Source organism: Macaca thibetana, chromosome 15 (genome assembly GCF_024542745.1).
Source record: "Macaca thibetana thibetana isolate TM-01 chromosome 15, ASM2454274v1, whole genome shotgun sequence".
NCBI classification, from domain to species: Eukaryota; Metazoa; Chordata; class Mammalia; order Primates; family Cercopithecidae; genus Macaca; species Macaca thibetana.
The window spans coordinates 88,270,340-88,291,795 of NC_065592.1; the positions used below are offsets into that span (position 1 = coordinate 88,270,340).

The window sequence follows — 21,456 nt, forward strand, 5'->3', positions numbered from 1 at the left end:
GTTAAAACTTCTAAACCACATTGAATTTTACTTGTGGCATCTGCGACCTGAAGAATCCTTCCATTCATGTCTGTATGAACCTTTTGCTGTGTGTCTCAAAGTTCTGACTATTATGTGTGTTGGGGATGTGCCTGTGTGTGTGCCTGTGTTTGTGTGTGTGTTTGTGTGTGTGTGGTGGTGGTGGTGGTGATGGTGGGGAGGATCCAATTCTTAAAATGCACCTTTTGTCATCATGTAAGAAGAGCTCTGATAATAGAAACCACTCATAAAATAAACATGTTACTGGGAATCTTAAGAGAATTCTTTGTAAGAGTGTCTATTGTAATGAATTCCAACAGACTTTGCTATTGTTTCTCATAAAGCTACTGGAATTTCATCACAATGAGCATATTGCAATTAATTGCATCCACAGTTTGTGGGACCTGGATAATTAGCAAGTGAAAAGAAAACCTCTGAATTCAGTCAGGACAGGAGAAAAGCATTTTAGACACAGTGAATCAAACATTCCCTTTCATCCTACAAATGTCTGGGTAGTGTTGATTTGGATATTCATCTAGGGACAGAGCTGAGAAATGACTGAACTTTGAGGTGAAGAGAGATGAGAGGAGGAGGTGAAAAGTAACTGCTGCTCACTGACAGACCCAGGAAGCCCTGAAGAAAGGCTCTCAGCTTTGAATCCTCCAGTCCTTCCTCCTCAATTGACACTGTAAGAACTTTCCAGAATGAATGATTGGCATATGCGCAGGGATAGAACAAAAGTACGTATTTTCAGCCAGGCGCAGTGGCTCACACCTGTAATACCAGCACTCTGGGAGACAGAGGTGGGTGAATCACCTGAGGCTAGGAGTTCAAGACCAGCCTGGCCAACATGGTGAAACTCATTGCTACTAAAAATACAAAAATTAGCCGGGCATGGTGGTGTGTGTACCTGTAATCCCAGCTACTCAGGAGGCTGAGGCAGGAGAATCATTCCAACCCAGGAGGCGGAGGTTGCAGTGAGCCAAGATCATGCCACTGCACTCCAGCCTGAATGATAGAGTGAAACTCCGTCTCAAAAAAAAAAAAAAGTGCATATTTTCTGGGGCTTATATTTGCAGAGACTTTGTTGTAACTCTGGAATGGTGGAATAGTGCAAATACAGTCTTCAAAAAATTGAGTTCCAGTTCAAGCCCCATCACTCACTACCGGTGTGCAGCTGAACGAATCATTTCACTGTCGACGTCTCATATCTGCAACATGATATTGATAGCTACAACAGTATTAAAATAATCACAATGTCTCTACTTATTTGGCATGTCACTGTGAGAAGTAAATATGATGAAAAGCTGAAGGTATTTTGTCAAGTCTATATAAATGCTATATCAGTGCTCTGTCAGTGTTAGTCACCAAGATCACTCTGGGTCATTATTTATCCAATCAATGTGACAGGGTTTACTTTCACCCTTCCTACACAGATTCATCAATTTCCTCTTTTCATTTGATCCAGATGTTTTCAGGGAAACTTACTTTTGAATTCGTAGAAAGGAAAAGGCCTGTTCCCGCCCGGACTCCCTTTAGCAGAGAGTTTATCATTAAACATGCAGAGAACATGACTAACACAGGAGAATTGCTGCATTTCTTGGCCCAATGAAAGTAAAAGAGCTATTGGATAATAGAATATTGATTAGATAATTTGTTTCAGAGTCATTAGTTTCCACATGTAACTGAACCACTTCTGGAATCTCACATCTCTCAAATCATGAGAATCAATCTACTAAACTTGGAGCTCCCTACACATACACTTGAGCAGAAAAAGTGTTTTCTAAAGTGTCCAGGGTATTAAATGTAAAATCAATATTTTCATTTAGCCAATGCTGTGGCCTTAAGTATATCACTGACCTTTAGGTGGTCAGCTTGTTACCTGTAAGTATAACTTTTCTTTTCTATCAAGCATCTAGCATCTAGCTCCTTTGAGCCTAGAAGTCTTAACTACTGTCATCCCTTAAGATTTTATTTTCTAATAATGCATAGCCCAGTTTTATAGAATGTCATGGTTTTTCATTGCTGACATTTATGACAAAATTCTTTTCATCTTTTATTTTGCTGCCAAAATGTCAACATGCAAATATCCTATGAATTTGCCAACTTGTATCTGTATGGACACACAAAAAAAGTATGACAAAGACTAGAATAAGAAATGATTAATGATGCTGAATATATTGCCTGTTCTTTTCACATAGCATTCAATCTATGCTCACCTTTCATAGTTCAATATGCTGCCAGATCTCAAAACCATGCTCTTATTATTTTTAAATAAATAAAGAACAGTACTAGAGAAAGATGTTCTCCTCACTCAAACCCTAACTATGAGGCACAGGATGTTCATAGAACTTGGTCTCACTTTCACAGAGAAGGCAATATTTAGCATTAATACAACACATTTATGTTATAGTATTATTTAGCACTTCTGCAAAATAGGCTTTCCCTGTGCATATTTGGAGAAAATTAAAGAGAAGCCTGCCTTAAGGTCTCCAGTGATTTAGTAGACTTAGTTGTCGAATTGCTGGAAAAGCTAACTAAGTCATAGGATTTAAAAGGGTAGCATTTGCCAGAGTTCAAATTGGGGTCTGTTTTTTCTTTATGCAGTATCTGTTTTTGAGTCATCACAGGGAACTTGTAAACACAGAGCCAGGGAAATCTTATGCTTTTTAAATCTGAAAGCCCTTAGAAGCTTTCTGCTGAGCTGCATTCCACCAATCTTTAGAAAAATAAAATTTTACTGATAAATTATTTCTAAGTGTAGGTAAGTGTAGGGTAACCTTTTTGAAAATAGAACATTTCTGCCACTCTAGATTCATAATAGGAAAGGATATTTGCTGCTCATTGGTATAAGTTGAACCTGAACTCATTTTCTTCCAGGAAAATGATTGCAGTGAGGTCTGGCTCTGAAAAATCTTACTGAAAACACCCTTATCATGAATCGAAAGGTTAAGGGGTTAAGGGTTACAGAAGATGTCTGTTTTGTTTTGTTTTGTTTTGTTTTTTGTTTTGCGTGTGTGTGTGTGGGGGGGTCTGTGTGTGTGTTTGTTTTCATATACAGACCATCTCTGACTTACAATGGTTTGACTCATGGTTTTTGGACTTTACGAGTGTGTGAAACCATCATAATTTTGAGATAATGTACAGTATTCAACATATTACATGAGATGGTCCCTACTTTATTATAAAATACGCTTTGTGTTAGGTGATTATGCTCAACTGTAGACTAACGTTAGTGTTCTGATCAGATTTAAGGTAGGCTAGACTAAGCCATGATGTTTGTAAAGTTTAGGGGTATTAAATGCAGTTTTGATTTATGGCATTTTCAACTTACAATGGGTTTATTGGGATGTAAACCCATCATAAACTGGGAACCATCTGTATTACAAAAATCTGAAGCAGGGATAGGGAAGATTGGTAGAGAGATGCCGGAACAATAGCTGCACGATGGCTGTGTAATAACTACATCTTGAATACACCATCGGAAGAATGAAGCTATGTCACACACAGGGAGCAGTAGGTGATCTAGACATATAGCTTCTGGAAACAATGGAATGTAATACATGTAAAGGATGTGCTTACACAGGGTATTTTCAAACTAATTTTATTATAATTTATTTTTTTATAATTCAAATTGACAAGTAAAATCATACTGAATATGTTTTGATTTAGAAAGCCTCATTGGGAATCAACGAATTAGATCTACTCCTTGGAATCAACAAAGTTTTTTTTTTGTTGTTGTTGTTGTTGTTTGGGGATGGAGTCTTACCCTGTAGAATGTCACAATTTTTCATTGCTGACATTTATGACAAAATTCTTTTCATTTTTTATTTTGCTGCCAAAATGTCAACAGGCAAATATCCTATGAATTTGCCAACTTGTATCTGTATGGACACACCAAAAAAGTACGACAAAGACTAGAATAAGAAATGATTAATGATGCTGAATATATTGCCTGTTCTTTCCACATAGCATTCAATCTATGAATTCCAGGCTTCACTCCAGGCTGGAGTGAAGTGGAGCAATCTTGGCTCACTGCAACCTCTGCCTCCTGGGTTCAAGTGATTCTTGTGCCTCAGCCTCCCGAGTAGCTGGGACTACAGGTGTGCGCCACCACGCCTGGCTAATTTTTGTATTCTTAGTAGAGATGGGGTTTCACCATGTTGGCCAGGCTGATCTCAAACTCCTGACCTCAGGTGATCCGCCCACGTCGGCCTCCCGATGTCTTGGAATTACAGGTGTGAGCCACCACGCCCGACCTCAAAAAAGATTTTAATTATGAAAACCCATTTAGCTTTGTCTTCCTAAGTAAGATGAAGTTGCTACATTATTACTTATTAATCCCCTGATTCCTTGAGGGGATCTTAAGAATACAAGAGCCAATAAAATGTTTGGAGAAAAGAGTCCAGAGACATTACAAAAAGAGCAAGCCTTGACTCTTGGGGATAGGCTGCTGCCATTGGCATAGGACCCATTCTTTTTAGTGAGTGAAGCTCAAAGACTCAAGCCTATTTCTTTGATTTCTACCATCCTTTCCCTACCTGCTTTCTTTCTGAACTAGAGTCCAAAGTGGACCAGGGGTAGGGAGGGAACCATTTTCATTCATCATATCCATCTTGAAGAAGACACTGATCTGGGACCAGAAGTAGAAGGTAAGAGACAGTTGGTGTCACTTCCTTCATATATATCTAAAGGAAATCACCTACAACCTTCACACTTCAGTTTTAACTGAAAAGCTTTCTGGGTCAGGTGTGGTGGCTCACGCCTGTAATCCTAGCACTTTGGGAGGCCAAGGCAGGCGTATCACCTGAGGTCAAGAGTTCAAGACCAGCCTGGCCAACATGGTGAAACCCTGTCTCTACTAAAATACAAAAATTAGCTGGGTATGATGGCGGGCGCCTGTAATCCCAGCTACTTGGGAGGCTGAGACATGAGAATCACTTGAACCCGGGAGATGGTGGTTGTGGTGAGCCGAGATTGCGCCACTGCACTCTAGCCTGGGTGGCTGAGCGAGACTCCATCTCAAAAAGAAAGGAAAAGAAAAGCTTTCTGGGAACCGGTTTGTTATTTTAGGATTTAAATGTCCACAGAGGAAAGCCAACTGTGCCAAATTAAGTCAACTTCAAACAGGTCAAAGAAGGAGCTAAAGCTTCTTGAAATTGATAGACTGTTACTCACTTTTTGGTGTCCCATTTTATCAATATTATACGATACTTTAAATGTAGTATCAAACCCTGAATCAACTCTTGTCCTAGAAGCTCATGTGTCATGGATCATGGTTTTAAGTAGTAGTGGTTAAACATCTAAAGAATTGAAATGTTAAATCAAGTTTCCATTCTCCTGACTGTATTTATTTTATTAACTCACATAAGTAAATTGGATTACTGTTAATCCTTATTTCATAGCACACAGTCATCTTTGATCCATGTAGCTCTTCCTTTGTTTTATTTATATTATTCATGTATTTCTTAACTTATTTTTGCCAGATAGGATTACTGTCCTCGTAACTGACTTTCTATCGGCCTCAGTATTTTTATCTATTAAATAAGGAAGTTAGATTATATGATATATTTAGTCTCTTTCTGCTTTGATGCTCTATGAATAACATTAAGACCTGCTTGGCCCAGAGCCTGGCATATAATTAGTGCTTAATAAGTGGTAGTTAATAGTTTACAGTAGACCTTTAAACAATGCAGGGGCTAGGGGTGCCCTCACTCCCTGAAGTTGAAAATCTTGTGTGACTTTTGATGTCTCCAAAACTTAACTAATAGCCTACTGTTGACCGGAAGCCTTACAGTTGATTAACACATATTTTGTATGTTTCTTGGCTTCTTTTTCTATGTGTGACAGGGTGTTGCTCTGTGGCACAGACTGGAGTGCAATGGCATGATCATGGCTCAGTGCAGCCTTGAACTCCTGGCCTCAAGTGATCCTCCCACCTCAGCCTCCAGAGTAGCTGGGACCACAAGTGCCTGACAACTTGCCTGGCTAATTTTTTATTTTTTGTAGAGATTGGGTCACACTATGTGGCCTAGGTTGGTCTCCTGGGCTCAAGCGATCCACTCACCTCGGCCTCCCAAAGTGCTGGGATTACAGGCACTGATCACACCTGGCCTATCTTGACCCTTTTTTTTTTAAAGCCAAAACTCTAAAATTATCAGACCATCCTTTGCCAGTATTAATTCTCCAGCTTTAGATTCTTCAGCTTCCTTTTGCTTTAAGTTGTCATATAACAACTTCCCTTTTTCTTGAATCACATTACATTCTATAGGTATGCCTTTCTTTTAGCAATCCTGCTCCCATATAAAAGCTGCACTACCAATACCAAATAAAAATACATGTTTCTCACCTGCTGGTGAGAAAAACAGTGCGAGGTTGTCTCACCTGCTGGTGTAGCTACAGTGAAGTCTTTACGAATTTTCTTTTCTTCTTTTTTCTTTCTTTTTTTTTTTAACAATGTTCTTATACTGGATGGATTCATTTATCTTGAAAAGATAAGCAGCTGCAGCTGCAGACCTCAATCTATGCTACATATCAAGCAATTCAACTTTTTCTCATAATATCATGATTTTTCTTAATTCTTGGGAGTCCTTCCAGCATCACTATTAGCACTTCATATGGGTCCCATGGTGTTATTCAAGATTTACGGAATTGCCCTAAATACAATGAAACATATGCAAGAACCATGAGAGATCGCTTTTTGCTGTGATATACAATTTACTGGAGAAACTAGCTGCTCATGTGGAGACGATTAGTGTCATCAGATACTTGTAACACTTGAGCTCACCGCAATAGCAACAGGAGGTCGCTGAGATATTATTACCATAGTACAATATGCACTACAATTAATTTTATGCAGTTATTTAATATTACATCTTTATGTTTATTCACATTTCTTTCAACTGTGAACAGTGCTATTTATGGTCTGTAGGTGTTTGTGTGTATAAGTTTTAGTACATTTTAATTTTTATCATACATATTTTTAATGATAAAATGGACTAGTATCTACATATACTTTATGCACTCATAACATACCTAACTTTTTCTTTCTTTTTTCTTTTGAGAGGGAGTTTCGCTCTTGTTGTCCAGGCTAGAATTGCAATGGCATGATCTCGGCTCACCGCAACCTCCGCCTCCCGGGTTCAAGCGATTCTCCCGCCTCAGCCTCCCGAGTAGCTGGGATTACAGGCATGCACCACCATGCCTGGCTAATTTTGTATTTTTAGCAGAGACGGGGTTTCTCCATGTTGGTCAGGCTGGACTTGAACTCCCGATCTCAGGTGATCCGCCTGCCTAGGCCTCCCAAAGTGCTGGGATTACAGGCGTGAGCCACCATACCCAGCACTTTTTCTTATTTTTTTCAATATATCTAAGCTACATGGTTTGTCTGAGAGAGAAACTGTGGCAATCTCCAAAAAAACCTTGCAATATATTTATTGAAGGAAATCTGCAGAAATGGACCTGTGCAGTTCAAATTCAAGTTGTTTAAGGGTTAACTAGTAATTTATCATTATTAGCATTATTCAATTTGGGGAACTTTCGCACCAATTCTCAATCTGATATACTAGGATACCATAGAGTTGATAACTCTTCTGATTGGCAGCGAAATGTTCAGAGGCATTTTTTCCTCCCATTGGTCAGTTCCAAACAGCCCATTACCAATTTATCATTGATTCACAGAATCTCAGGTTATAAGAGATCTTAGAGATTAATTTCTAGCAATGGATATAGCAGAGGAAGAAATAAGGTGTCTCATAAGGCAAACTCTGCCCAGAATAATTCCAGTTTGCAGAGTTTCAAGATGGGTCCTTATGGAGTTATTTTCCCCTTCTCCTTCCATTAAACTGCTTAGATTTCTTTCTGTTCGTTGCATTTTCAGTGAAGTTTTCTTTTAGAGATTTAAGGGACTTTGGCAGACAGGCCAAACACTAGTGGGGCCTCATTATCAAGTAATATGTTGCTAAGTATAAGACAGGGTAAAACTGAAAACTGCCTGGTGTCCTGCCATATGGCACGTTACAGAGGAAGAGTCAAGGGGCAAATCTTGCAGTTCTATTCTTCGCATACGAAAAGAAAACACTCATGCAAGACTTGGATTTTAGCTTCTTTACAACGTTAGAAATGGTTTTCCATCAACCACTACTAGTTTATCAGTTCTTCCTTCCTTTAGCTAGTGAGACATTTGTAATAGAATTGACTGTCATAACCGTCAGAGCCTAAGGTCATGAAATATGACAGATTCTTTGCTGTTGCAATTGGTGCTTATCTGGAAGCTTCCTTCTTGGCCAACAAGGCTCTACCCAAGGAAGCTAATGAGTTCATTAAAGTAGATCCCAAAGCAGGAAGCAGAATGTGCCTATTCATCAATGGAAGTGGGACTTCTTTTATACCGTTTAGGTTTAAGAATCACAATTTTTGAGAATGGACTTATGGAACTGTGATATAACTGCAAAAGCTATGGATAATAAGAGGAATGAGTCTACATCCATATATTTGATTTAACAGATGAATGAGGGTTCAACTCATTTTTTAAAAAAAAAACAGGGCTAGGTTTTCCCTTTAAAATACATATGCATTGAAATGAAAGAATATGCCCTTTGATTAAGTTTAAATGCTGGCCCAGGGATTAGTTTACAAAGCAGAAAAGTGGTTTGCCCACTTCCTACCTCATTTTCCAATTCTCTCTCATGTTCAATGCAGTGAATGTTACATTTGTGTGTGCCAACCAGGGCATGCTCACAGAAGGAAAGGGTGCTAGTGGAAAGAAAAAGAAAGACACCATGGAGAAAAACGTATTAATGATCAATTTTTCCACCCCAAGAAAACAATCTCCAGGCTCCAGAAGACCGGGTGCAGTGATTCTTCTCCATTTCATTCAGAATTTGAAGCCCAGAGACAACACGGCTTTGAAAGAGAAGCATTTTGTGCTGCCTTTGTAGTCCGAAACAATAACAGCTCCCGAGTCCCAAAGAGAAACCCGTAGGGCATCCTTCAAACTTGTTACAGAGTACCTTATGTAGTGGCAACCCTTCTGTGGATCGTGTGAGACAGGTTCTTCCTCCTACCTGAAATGCCCACAATTCTGAATTAAAAAAAAAAAAAAAAAGGAGATTGTCCTTTATATGTGTATTGAGATGTGGACCTTGACTGAAGTCTTATCCCATCTGAAATTTACCATCTTCAAGAGGGATAATCCAATGTCCCTATGCATAGATGCAGATCATCAGAGTTAACAGTGTTGTAATAGATTGTGAACTTTCGGACTCCATGGCTGGGGAAGGAGAAAGAGATGTGTCTACAGGGACTGGCTAGTAGGGAGACTGTACCAAAACTCTAAAGCACAAGCATACTGCTTATGTTTTCCTCTTAATAATAATAGGCCAGGCACGGTGGATCATGCCTGTAATCTCAGCACTTTGCAAAGCCAAGGCAGGCAGATCATTTGAGATCAGGAGTTCGAGACCAGTCAACCCTGTCTCTACTAAAAATACAAAAATTAGCCAACCTGTAATCCCAGCTACTCTGGGAGGCTGAGGCAGAAGAATCGCTTGAATCTGGGAGGCGAAGGCTGCAGTCAGCCAAGATCACACCACTGCACTCTAGCCTGGGCGACAGAGCAAGACTCTGTCTCAAAAATACATACATACATACATACATACATACATACATACATACATATAATAATAAACCACATTTACTCTAGAATATTCAGAGATTCTGAATTCCACTAATTTTTTTGTGTCTCCCCCTTCCCCTTTCTCCAGTGTACAGCACAATTCATAGCACATGCTAGGTGCTCAAAACAGATGTGTTGAATCAGTCAAATGAATACAATACATACCCTTCTGCACATGTTTTCTTCTGATCTTCTATTTCTTCAGCTATAATGTGGGGATGATGTTATTTCGTGGATTTGTTTTCAAGATTAAATAACATAGCATCCCTTATACAACGTGTAAAATGTCAAATGCTATGCTCAAAGGTACTAGTAGAATTTTAAGTCTGCAGGTATGTTTCAGATTAAAAAAAACCATTACCAAAGCTATAGGTGGGATGAGTTAATTAATCTCAGACACATTTAACTAACAGGAAGAAAGAAATAGGGCACGGTAGGAGGAAAGAAAGGGGGACAGTTAGGGATACAGTGAATACTTTTAAAGTAAGTTGAATTATTTCATATGGGGTAATTTTTCTTGTCACAATAAATCACCATGTGCCCCACCCCCGCTCCAGGAAGGCAGGGAGGTTGTACAGGAGAAGCGAGAAGAGGGTTAATTTGAGCTCCCTTCTGCCTGCTGCAGTCACAGTGCATGATAGAATAATGAAGGGCCACATATTTCATCTGAACTTCCTCTGTGGTCTTTTTTATATTAAAGTCTTTCACTGTTACAGGACTGTGCTTGGAAAAGTTGGAAAACTTTTCCCTTGGTGGAGAAAAGCCCTCATCAGACGCAATCCAACAAATGAATGGAGTTATTTCCTTGGCCCAACATGTCCATCCACTGGCATACGAAATATTCATAGAAACATCTTTCCTCACTTCCAAGGCCGGAATTTTACTCTCCCCTGGCGTTGCCTAGTATCAGATGCGCAGATTTCGAAAGCGAGCAGGCAACAGACTTGGCTTTCGAGCCACCGTGGTTGGCTTCTCTAGGAGTCGATGCGACTTACTGTCCTGTGTGGTAACTTCTCCCGGGAGCAGAATGTGTAAAATAAACAGTTGCTGAAAAGCATGAAGAATTAACGAAGTGAAAATCTCGAGCTATTTGTTCGGCAATTGACACGCAAGTGACCTCCTTAAATGCCTAGTTATTTAAGGACGTTTAGAACGAGGATGAATGAATCTTCAGGGCGCTTACTTCGCACCGGCGTGTAAATTTCTTTAGTCTTTCGGGAAGTGGCGGTAAATTCATACAAATCCAGCAGGGAGGGGAGAGAAGAGGGTAAAACCACGATCTCGGAGCGCTCTTCTCAGTCCTTTGGAAAGACTTGCCTTTGCTGCCCGGAACCCTGGAGGTTACAGCTGGGAGAACCCGGAGGCGCTAGGACCTGGTCGGCGCCTGGCTGCGGCCGCTTTCAAGAGGGCGGAGGAGGGAGAGGAGGAGGGGGATGTGGGAAAGGAGGGGTGTTAAGGGGGGCGGGGGAAGTCATTTATGCAGAGCAGGAGCTGCTGCCATTGCCACTCAGAATCCCCGCGCGCTGCTCAGAGCCGGAGGGAGCGCTGGGAGCGAGCAAGCGAGCGCTCGGAGCCCGGGCCAGCAGAGGGGGCGCCCGGTCGCTGCCTGTACCGCTCCCGCTGGCCATCTCCGCCGCGCTCGGGGCCCCGGGAGGAGCGAGACCGAGTCGGAGAGTCCGGGAGCCGAGCCGGGCGAAACCCAACTGCGGAGGACGCCCGCCCCACTCAGCCGCCTCCTGCGCCCGAGCCGGGGAGCATCGCCGAGCGCCCCGCGGGCCGGAGAGCTGAGAGCACAGGTCCCCGAAGCCCCAGGGATGGTCTAGGAGCCGGCGCAAGGCTCGCTGCTCTGCTCCCTGCCGGGGCTAGCCGCCTCCTGCCGATCGCCCAGGGCTGCGAGCTGCGGCGGCCCAGGGCTGCGCGCCGGGCGGCCCAGGCCGGAGAAGTTAGTTGTGCGCGCCCTTAGTGCGCTGAGCCAGCCAGCGAGCGAGGGAGCAGCGAGGCGCCGGGACCATGGGCTGGGGGAGCCGCTGCTGCTGCCCGGGACGTTTGGACCTGCTGTGCGTGCTGGCGCTGCTCGGGGGCTGCCTGCTCCCCGTGTGCCGGACGCGCGTCTACACAAACCACTGGGCAGTCAAAATCGCCGGGGGCTTCCCGGAGGCCAACCGTATCGCCAGCAAGTACGGATTCATCAACATAGGACAGGTAACGAACTACAGGCTGGCCCAGCCCTCGGCCCTGAAGCCACTGAGGGCTTCTTGTCCCCTCTGCGTGGAACCCCCTCCCCCCTTCCAGATGTGCTCTAGCAGCTGTTGCCCTAACTCTTGGGCGATGCTCTGTCTCTTGCGCGCGCGCGCGCGTACACACACACACACACACACACACACACACCCACACACCCCAGAGTTGCCGGGTCCGTGTTTTGTTTACTTGTCTTTTGCAGGCCACGCGGGACTGGTAGGGTCTCGGGAAAAATCCAGAGTGCCCCCGTGGTGGTTTTAGAGACGGCTGGACCTTTTGACCTGAAAAGTTGAGTAGCGCTAGTAATCTGAGGCAAAGTCTCGGAGAGGGTGATCGTGGGGAGAGGGTGAAATGAGGTCTTTTGGGGGATAGGGGATGAGCGCGCCTCTGATGCCTGCGGGTAAGGGAAAGCCTTTCCTGCTCGGACCTGAATTTAGCCCAGAAAGAAGTTTCCTCTTCTTGGGCGAGGGAACCGCTGGCGCTGGAAACGCCGGAGGCGCGGGGACTGGAGCTGGAAGGGAGGAAAAAGGAGGGGGAGGGAAGAGGGGCGGCACCCGGTGTGAGTGCAGATTTAGGGGAGACATCTAGGCTTCCTTGCCTTAAGCGAGGTCCGCGTGGGGGCTCCCAGAAGGGAGTTGGAATGGGGAGGTGGGAAACTTCCGAAACCGGCTGGCTGGGTTCCGCTCCGGGAAAACTAGGAGTCTTACCCCGGGACGGAAGGTGCCGAGCCGGGAGGTTGCGCCGTGGGGCGAGAGTTGGGCAGGCAGCAGGGGCGCTGGGTTTTTGTGGGGTGCCGCTCGCGGGCTTTTGGCAGAGCTCCCCTGCTAGGGAGAAATGCCAATAAACTAAGGTGATGCTATGAGGATGACTGGAAGCGTAACAGATTTGGAGGTACTACGGGTTCAGTAGTCTTGGCTTTCTGGTTCTCTTCCCCCCACACCCCTGCGAGAAATGGGGGTAGAGAGGGCTATGAAATTGGGTTCCAAAAAGTACCTCCCTCCGCATACACACCGCAAGCGTCTTTGAGGCTGGCCGGAGGAGCGGGTCCTGGCTGGGCTCAGGCGAGAATCCGCTAGAATGGGAGGTGAGGGTGATAGATGGCGCCTTTCCAGCAGGCGCGCTTTGGGGACTGCCCGGGGTGCACGCACCCTGCGTGCTCTGCCTGGGGGAAGGGAGAGGGAGGTGCTGGCTGGTGCCAGAGGAGTGGGAGAGTACGGACAGTTTCTGAGGCCATTGCGTTCCACGCCCAGGAACCCGGGGACACCCCACCCGCCTCCTCCCCGCCGCCTGGGGGATGCGGCACCTGGAGAGGAGGCAGAGCTGCTGTTGCCGAGTCTAGAAGGAGCTGGGGAGCGCGGGGAGTGTTCCGAGCAGCAGGAGCACAAGATCTTGCACTTTGCCCGCTCAGAGGGAGGACATATTCCAGAGAAGCCAGCCCTGTGGAGAACTGAGACTAGGGCAAGGGGCACGGTTTGTATTCCCTTCCGCCCCTGGAAGTAAGGAAGTAAGGGAAGCCAGCCAGATTTTGTTGCTTGAGTGACTGTCATCTGCGGAAGATTTCCATTCTAAAGGCTTGTTGGGATTCTACTGGCTGCTTTTTCTCTAGGAGAAAACACTGAGTCCGTTCAGGTCTTTTTACATGAACTTAAAGTTGGGCACTGCCTATGCTCTGGGAATGGAACTGGGGAGGTTAGCACTGAAAGTAGCTAGTACTATTAATCTTTCCAGAGACTCATCTCGGGTTCTGCTAACATTGAACATCTCACACATGCCAGGCATATTTGGAGGAATAAATTCTTGACCATACCCTTCTTTCTAAATCTCAAAACGACCTTGTTTGGTGAATATTACCTCACACAGGAGACGAGGAAACCGAGACCAGCTAAACAGTGGCAAAGCCATGATTTAGACCTGGGACTTTGTTGCAGGCCCAGCCCCCCATGGATCCTGCCTTTTAGGGAACCCTTCCATCCCATGATGAAGGAGGAAGAAAGTAAAATATCCATTTCCTTGAATTCTGATTTAATGGCTCAGTAGACTGGAAGCAAATATCTGGTCTCAGTTCACAGATACTTAGTTCAAACAAACCTAGATTTCTTGACGTTAAGAACAAGGGCAGAAACAGCTGTTACCTTTCTGAATTAATTGAGCAGAACTGGTATATGACAGAATCTGGCATAGTGAGATGGGAGAAATTGTCACCCAACCCACTTTTGAACGAGCAAACATTGCAATGTCCAGCAGCCTCTGCCTGACTTTTTATAAAAGGCCTTATAATGAAGATTCATGGCTTCTCATTAAAAATAATAATACTAAGAAAGTTTACATACAAATAACACCAAGAATGATTTATTGTGGTTTTTACAGCGACAGTGAGGAAATTTAGTGCTTACAGAGGTTACAGAGGACCCCTTGAACCAGTGTAAAAAGATCAGCTCTTCTAGAGTGGAGAGCATTTCCTCTGTAGATCAAAGGAGCTTAAGCCTATGCTAAGTCTTTGGGGTGGTAAATTGAGTTCACACGTGCAGTATCATTGCACTGTAAGGGCCAAATGTATTTCTTAATCATCCTTTACTGCTCTGACCTTTCAACACTTTAGACATCCTTTTGTTACTCTTGTTTTCATCAGTAAACCAGCTGTGGTAATCAGCTGAGGGCAGTCACTAATTTGCAGATACCTCTGGATTGTTCTGTAAATTTTTACCCATTTGGGCTTGGGGTCTCATGTGTTGCAAATTGGAACTGAAACTTGTTATTATTTCTGCAGCCATTTACTATCCTGGTAGTATTTTTTTATATCTTTGGTGTGATATTCTAGGTGAGTAAGGTAGTGAATTTTTACCACAGTGAAGGTACAGTTTTGACTGTTTACTCAGAATATCAATGTAATGTTTTGTGTAACATCTTAGCATTTAAAAGTCACGAGAGGTAACATTTCTGGCTGGGCCGGGGGATTTCTATGGGATCAATAGTTGTGCCTCTTCTGTTAAAAAAAGATGGGATGTACAGAGTAACACAAGAAGAAAGCAAACAAACAAGCAAAAAGGACGGGCTTGATTTCCAGAAGGAAACATAAATGAGGATTTTCTTGCCTTTGTTTATAGAGCTAGCATATGTTTTCACAAAATGTTTATATTCTGTGAATAGTTGTGCTTTGAAATCCTGCGATAATAATACTTAACCATAATCATTGTTAGTTGTTGTCATGTTAGCATATATTATCTTTTGGTTGGTATCAGAGTCAGCTGCAAAATGCTCTCCTTTTCTTACCTACAAGTTCTGACTACCAGCCCTCTTAGGATCTAGTGGAAGCAGCACCTTCTGAGCTGACCGAGGGTAGGAGGTGTGCATGCCTATTGACCTGCACGGGAATGGAGGGAGAAGCCTTTGTCCTCCCTCACTAATCATGTGCTCTGACCCTTTGAGCTCACGATCTACTGGTTAGACAACTGAAATGATATAAAGGAATAGGACCTGACATATTGTTAATTGTGGACCTCCATTTAGAGTAAATCTACAAAGGAGAATTAATATCTGGTTATTTGAATTCAGGGAGAAGATCCCTTGTGAACAGATTGTTTGCAGTGTGCAATAGCTGTATTTATCCTTCTGTCAGTTACTTATAATCCTTGATTCCAGCCTGAGATTACCAGTAGCAAAGCCCCTTCCCCAAACCACATAACAATTTGAGTAACACCTCTGAAGGATAAAACTAGATGCAAGCCACGCTGGGGAAGTATTTTACCTAGAGCCCCCATTGACAGCATGTGGACTTGGAAACTCTGGAGAGGCCACTTTCGAGGCTGTGAAAGCAGGAAAGTCACTGAACTTAATGGAGCCTCTGTTCCTTCATCTGTAAAATGATAAATCTCTAGATAATAGAGTGAGTTAACTGTGCATTGCTCAGCACATAGTTAGACTTGCAGCGAAAGGTTTATTTAATCTGAATCTGAGGAGAAAGGTCAAAATAAATGAGATCCAAAGTTTTAGATAAGGAGAAAGGAAGACATTTTAAAAATGGAGATGCGAAAGGTGAAGATCAGGAAAATAAATTTTTGAAGATTGAATTGTAAGAGCTATATCATAGCTTTGTGCAATTTTCCTGTTCAATGAGTAATTTAAAATATTAATAGTTTAGAAAGAGTTTCATGTTAGATTCTAAACAATTAGGATTGATTTCCCATGGCAGGGCCCTCTTGCCTCATTGATCCCAGTCACAGGCCATGAATTGTTACAAGATAAGCATACTGCAGATGGACAAAAGGGAAGAAAAAAACCTGAAAAATTTTCTTAAATCATATTCGCATTTACATTTGATTTATTATTTTGGATGTAGTTTGTATGAGTAAAGCTAGAAGAAATATTTTTCAAGTAGGTAGGAAGAGATCCATTCGCAGGGAGAACTTTGTTCAGAGATGTCTTGAACACCTCCCACCCTGCTGATTAATTTTGAGCTGTGAATATTATAGGACGCTTGAAATGTTGATTGATGGTGGGCAGTGAATTCTGGGTGCTTATGGATAGTCCTGGAAATAGGGGATGTGGTTAGTCTGATGGGCTGTATGGGAGTGGATTGTGCTTGCCTAATAAATTCTTAGGCATTTTGTAAACAGGAGAGTTAATTGGTGCTGTAGTCCCAGATTGGTCTTGGTGTGATAAATCTGGCTTTGCATAGGCAGCTCTTCATGCCCAAGAACCTCAGTCCTGACCCCTGCTAGCCACTCTCATATGCATATTTCTTATCATGAGGCAAATGAAGGGATAGTAGGGGAACCTTTGCTGGAAAAAGCAATTCAGAGTGCATGGCCTGATGATGGCAGGTCTGTTGCATTAACCTCATAGATAAGGAATGGCTTGTATGTGGTCATTGGGGATTTTGGGGTCTATTTGAAGTGAAAAACTGCATTTTTGTGAGCCTAAAGGCAGCTGACTTTGCCTTATGACTGTCTTTCATGGGCTTGCGTCCAGAGGTCCTAACCTTAAAGGTCAGCCAGAGAAACAGGGTAGTACGGTGGGAAAATTTTCAGCAATGTCTGACTCTTTGGCTGAGAGAGGGAGTCCTGACCCAGAAATATCCCCTGGGCAGGGAGGGGTATTTTTGTTGTCGGTTCAAGTTATGTGAAGCAGTGTCTGGTTTTCACCAAGGCTGAAGTATCTCCAGGCATTGCTCTGCATTGGGACTTTACTATTCATTTAATTCAGGTTGTAATCAATGACCAAAAAAAGCTGACTTTAGCTTCCTGGCTGGTAAAAATAAATGCTTATAGACATTCATCCATGCTGGAATACACACACACACACACATATACTTATATATGATATACACACAGATATGTATGTGTAATATATGTATATATACACAGCATATATACGTCAATTTTTATTTTTACCAGAATAAAATTTGCACATAGTTTAGAGCAAAATTACGCATGTAGTGTTCTCACTAGTTTCAACAAATTATCCATCTCTACGTCCAAGGGTACCAAGGAGGAACAATCTGCCAATAAACTCTCCAATTTGAGTTCATCCTGGGAATAAAATTAGATCAGAAAGAAAACAAGACTAAGAGTCAGGTTTGAGTGAAATTCCAGAGTCTTGACTTTCATCAACCAACCTGACCCTCAGTTCCTCATTTTTCAGATAGGGAGCCGTAATACCTACTCCATCCACCTCCTAGGGTTGCTGTGAAAATCAGGTGCCCTAATAATTAGTGAAGATGAGTGTGTATGTAGCTAATATAAGGCATAGGGAGCATTATATGATCTTGAAAGACACCGAAGAGATGCACAGGCACTCAAAGGAAAATAACAACGTGCAGTGATTTTCCAGATTCTTGTGATTGTTCCTGGGGATATGATGGGGGCTGAAAGGAAACTGAATAAGTGTTGTGCCTGATTATCCCATAGGATGATGGGATAGCTACACTTTTCCCCCAAGAGCCATGGAGACAGGACAGGGGCGGGGGCAACTGACAAAATCAGCCGGCTAAGGCTCCCATCTCCTATTGGACAGCCCTCGTCTATAAGACATATACAATATGGAACTTGCAAGATTTTCTTTCTTTCCTTTTTTTTTTTTTTCCCAAAATGGAGTCTCGCTTTGTCACCCAGGTTGGAGAGCAGTGGCACGATCTCGGCTCACTGCAACCGCTGCCTCCAGGATTAAGTGATTCTCCTGCCTCAGCCTCCTGAGGAGCTGGGATTACAGGCACGCACCACCACGCCTGGCTAATTTTTGTATTTTTAGTAGAGACGGGGTTTCACCGTGTTACCAGGCTTGTCTCCAACTCCTGACCTCAAGTGATCCACCTGCCTTGGCTTTCCTAAGTGCTGGGATTACAAGCGTGAGCCACTGGGCCCAGGCAAGATTTTCTATTTAAAGTATCAAAACATAGTCTTTTAGTTTGACTCCGGTGTGAGTCTGTATAAAAAACTAGTGGGAAGTAAAACTGAAACATAATAGGCCCGTGAGGACTATAGATGGGAGTCTTTCAGGTACAAGTGTTAAAAATCAACCCCAAACTGCTTAAGTAAAACTAACGAACAAGCAGATAAGCAGACTGGGAATGTGTTAGTTTAAACAGATTCACATGCCTTTATGTGCATTTCTGAAAACAGCTGAACCCTTTTTGTAATGAGACCTTACCTGATCTGCACTTTCTTCATGGCCAAACCTACCCTGACTTAAACTGACATTAATTAGGCCCTTAATTTGTTTCATTGCAGAAATATGAATTGAGTTTGATTGCAGGGATGTTGTCCTTGATCCAGATAGAGGTGTGTGTAATATACTCAAGTATGTGCCTCATTATGCTTTTCTCACCTGAATAATTCTGAGTTCTGAAACATATTTAAATCCAAGAGTTTCAAAAAAATGACTGTGGGCCCGTCCAGCTGAAAAGCCAGAGGTAGTGCTAATGTCAGCCATTTCTCCTTTTCCCTCAGAAGGTGCTTCCCAGCAAGCAGCAAAGTTCATATGCTTCTTAGTACCTTTCTTATCCAGTATTGAAATTAACCCCTGAAAAATTCTCCTGATCATTGGGTGGGGTCGTATCTCCACATGTGGGCCAATCACTTTGTCTAGGAGGGTAGCAGTATTTTGATGGGTGAGCTTGGACCACATGTCCTCCCTCGACGGGAGATGTTGACCTTTGATGGGCAGTCCACCAGTTGGGTAGAGACAGTTCCCCAAAGGAAAGTGGGATGGTGTTACTAGAATACGAGAAAAGAGATGTGAGATAAGGAAAAAAAAAAAACCCACTAGAGATCAGGTTTTACAGGCCCCAAATGCCTAGGCTAGAGAGTTTCAAGCTTATCATTTAGGATAAGTTTAGATTGAAGATCTCTGAGAAGGACAGACAACAGCCCACTGATTACCAACACAAGTCTACCATGTAACATATGGATCAGAAAACATTCTCTGTTCTTGAGACGCTAGAACATTGTCACCCATAATTATCATTTAGTAAGACAAATAGTAATGGACTTCTGGGTGGTAGAGTATGGTTCAGTCACGCCTTGGGAGAGTCTGCTGTTGCAGTGTGCACAATGAACTGAATGCATAATGGCAGAGTGGTTATTGTGTTGGCAATGATGATTGGTAATGAAAACAGGAGCCGTGACGATGGAAAGATTTGGACGTTCGTGTAGAGGATGATTCAATAGGGCTTGGTAACTAAATGGAAGTAGGGGATGAGGAGGCAGGAGAACGTGAAGATAGCTGCAAAGTTTTAGCCTTGGGACCAGGAGAAGGGTGGACTGTTGTGTAGAATTAGGACAGTCTGCAGGATCATTTCTGAGAACAAAAGGAGAGGCTCAGCATTAATTTTCTTTTTAGATTTATCTGTATTATATATATTGAAGGTATACAACATGATATTTTGATATACATAGTGAAATGATTATTACAGGTAAGCAAATTTACATATTTATCATCTTCCATAGTTATCTCTCCTTTTTGTGGTAAGAGCACCTAAAATCTGGTCTCTTAGCAAATATTCAATAAACAACACAGTATTATGTTGTTTATCCCTAGTACTCCTGCTGCACATTCCATCTCTAGACAAATTCATCCTATATAACTGTGAGTTTGTACCCTTTGACCTACATCTCCCTCCTTCCTCTCGTCACCCCTGGTAGTCACTGTTACACTCTGTTTCTATGCAGTCAACATTCCCCCCCCCCCCGCAAATTCCACATATAAGTGGGATCATCAGCATTCTTTTTGTTGGAAGATAGAAGGACATGCTTATAGAAATGCCCAGTAGGTGGAAGAGCATTTAGATTGGGAAAGAAGTATCAGTTAGCATTCATCAACCTCAGTATAAAGGAAGCTTGTGGAAGGGCTTAGGATTGTTAAGAGATGAAGCATGAAGAGAGGGGCACTGAGAAGGCAGAGAGAAGAATGTCTCCACTTAGGGAGCAAGGGAGAATGGGAGTAGATGAAGGGGTCAGGAAGATGGAGAGAGCCGCCGGAAGAAAGGGTGCCTCCTTTAGATGGTGTGCAGTAGTGAGAAGTGCTATAGAAAGAATCCAGGAGGATGTATGTTAAGTGATAAGGAGGCTTCCAGTGCTCTTAGCACCAACGCTTGATTGAATAGTGGAGTGGAAGTCAGGTTGTGGGGCAGTAGAGAAATGGAGCACAACAGTTTTGCATTGCACATCTGCTTCTATCCACCTGCCGGCCTCCATTCCCTCCCTTCATCTCTTTCTTGCCAATGTGCTGGAGTAGTTAGGATCATAGGTTTAGAATTAAAAGGGTTTGAAACCTAATACTGCTCCTTCCTAGCTGGGGGACCCTAGATAATGTCTTAAGCTCTCTGTTCCTCGGTTTCTTCGTGTATGAAAAGGACATAATAACAAGAGTGATCCCCACCCCCGTACAATTGTTGTGAGGATGAGTTAAAAGTGGCCAGAATAGTATCTGACACACAAATACTCAGTAAATGAGTATCTAGTTTAAAAATTTTTTGGCTGGGTGAAGAGGCTCACGCCTGTAATGCCAGGACTTTGGGAGGCCAAGGCAGCCGGATCACTTGAGGTCAGGAGTTCGAGACCAGCCTGGCCAACATGGCAAAACCCCATCTCTAGTAAAAATACAAAAATTAGCTGGGCATGGTGTCGAGCATCTGCAATCCTAGCCACTCAGGAGGCTGAGGCAGGAGAATCACTTGAACCCGGGAGGTGGAGGTTGCAGTGAGCCGAGATCGCGCCACTGCATTCCAGCCTGGGTGACAGAGTAAGACACCATCTCAAAAAAAAAAAAAAAAAAAAAAAAAAAGAAAAGGACAAAACAAGGAATTTGAATTTACCAGAGTAAGAGAGAAGGCAAAAGAGAGACTCTGGGAAACTAGGGGGCAAACAGTTCTTGAATACAAAAGGTGCCACCTCTGAAGTAGTTGACCATAGTCTGTGAGGAAGGTGGTGGGGCCAAAATAGGACTATTGGACCAATGGAATAGGGTGGTCATAGGGGCTTTACAAACAAAAGAAAAATGGATGGCCAATTTGATAAGAGTGGTAGAAG

At 43.1% G+C, this 21,456-nt stretch overlaps 1 protein-coding gene across 5 annotated transcripts in view; it reads left to right on the forward strand.

The window, feature by feature from the left end:
- The first annotated feature begins 11,704 nt into the window (after window positions 1-11,704).
- Window positions 11,705-21,456, forward strand: part of PCSK5 (proprotein convertase subtilisin/kexin type 5) — a 468,460-nt gene continuing 458,708 nt past the window's right edge. For all 5 annotated transcript variants that reach the window (XM_050761595.1, XM_050761597.1, XM_050761598.1 and 2 more), the window contains exon 1: window positions 11,705-11,896. In XM_050761595.1, the coding sequence (XP_050617552.1) occupies window positions 11,705-11,896 (192 nt within the window). The remainder of the gene's footprint in view (window positions 11,897-21,456) is intronic.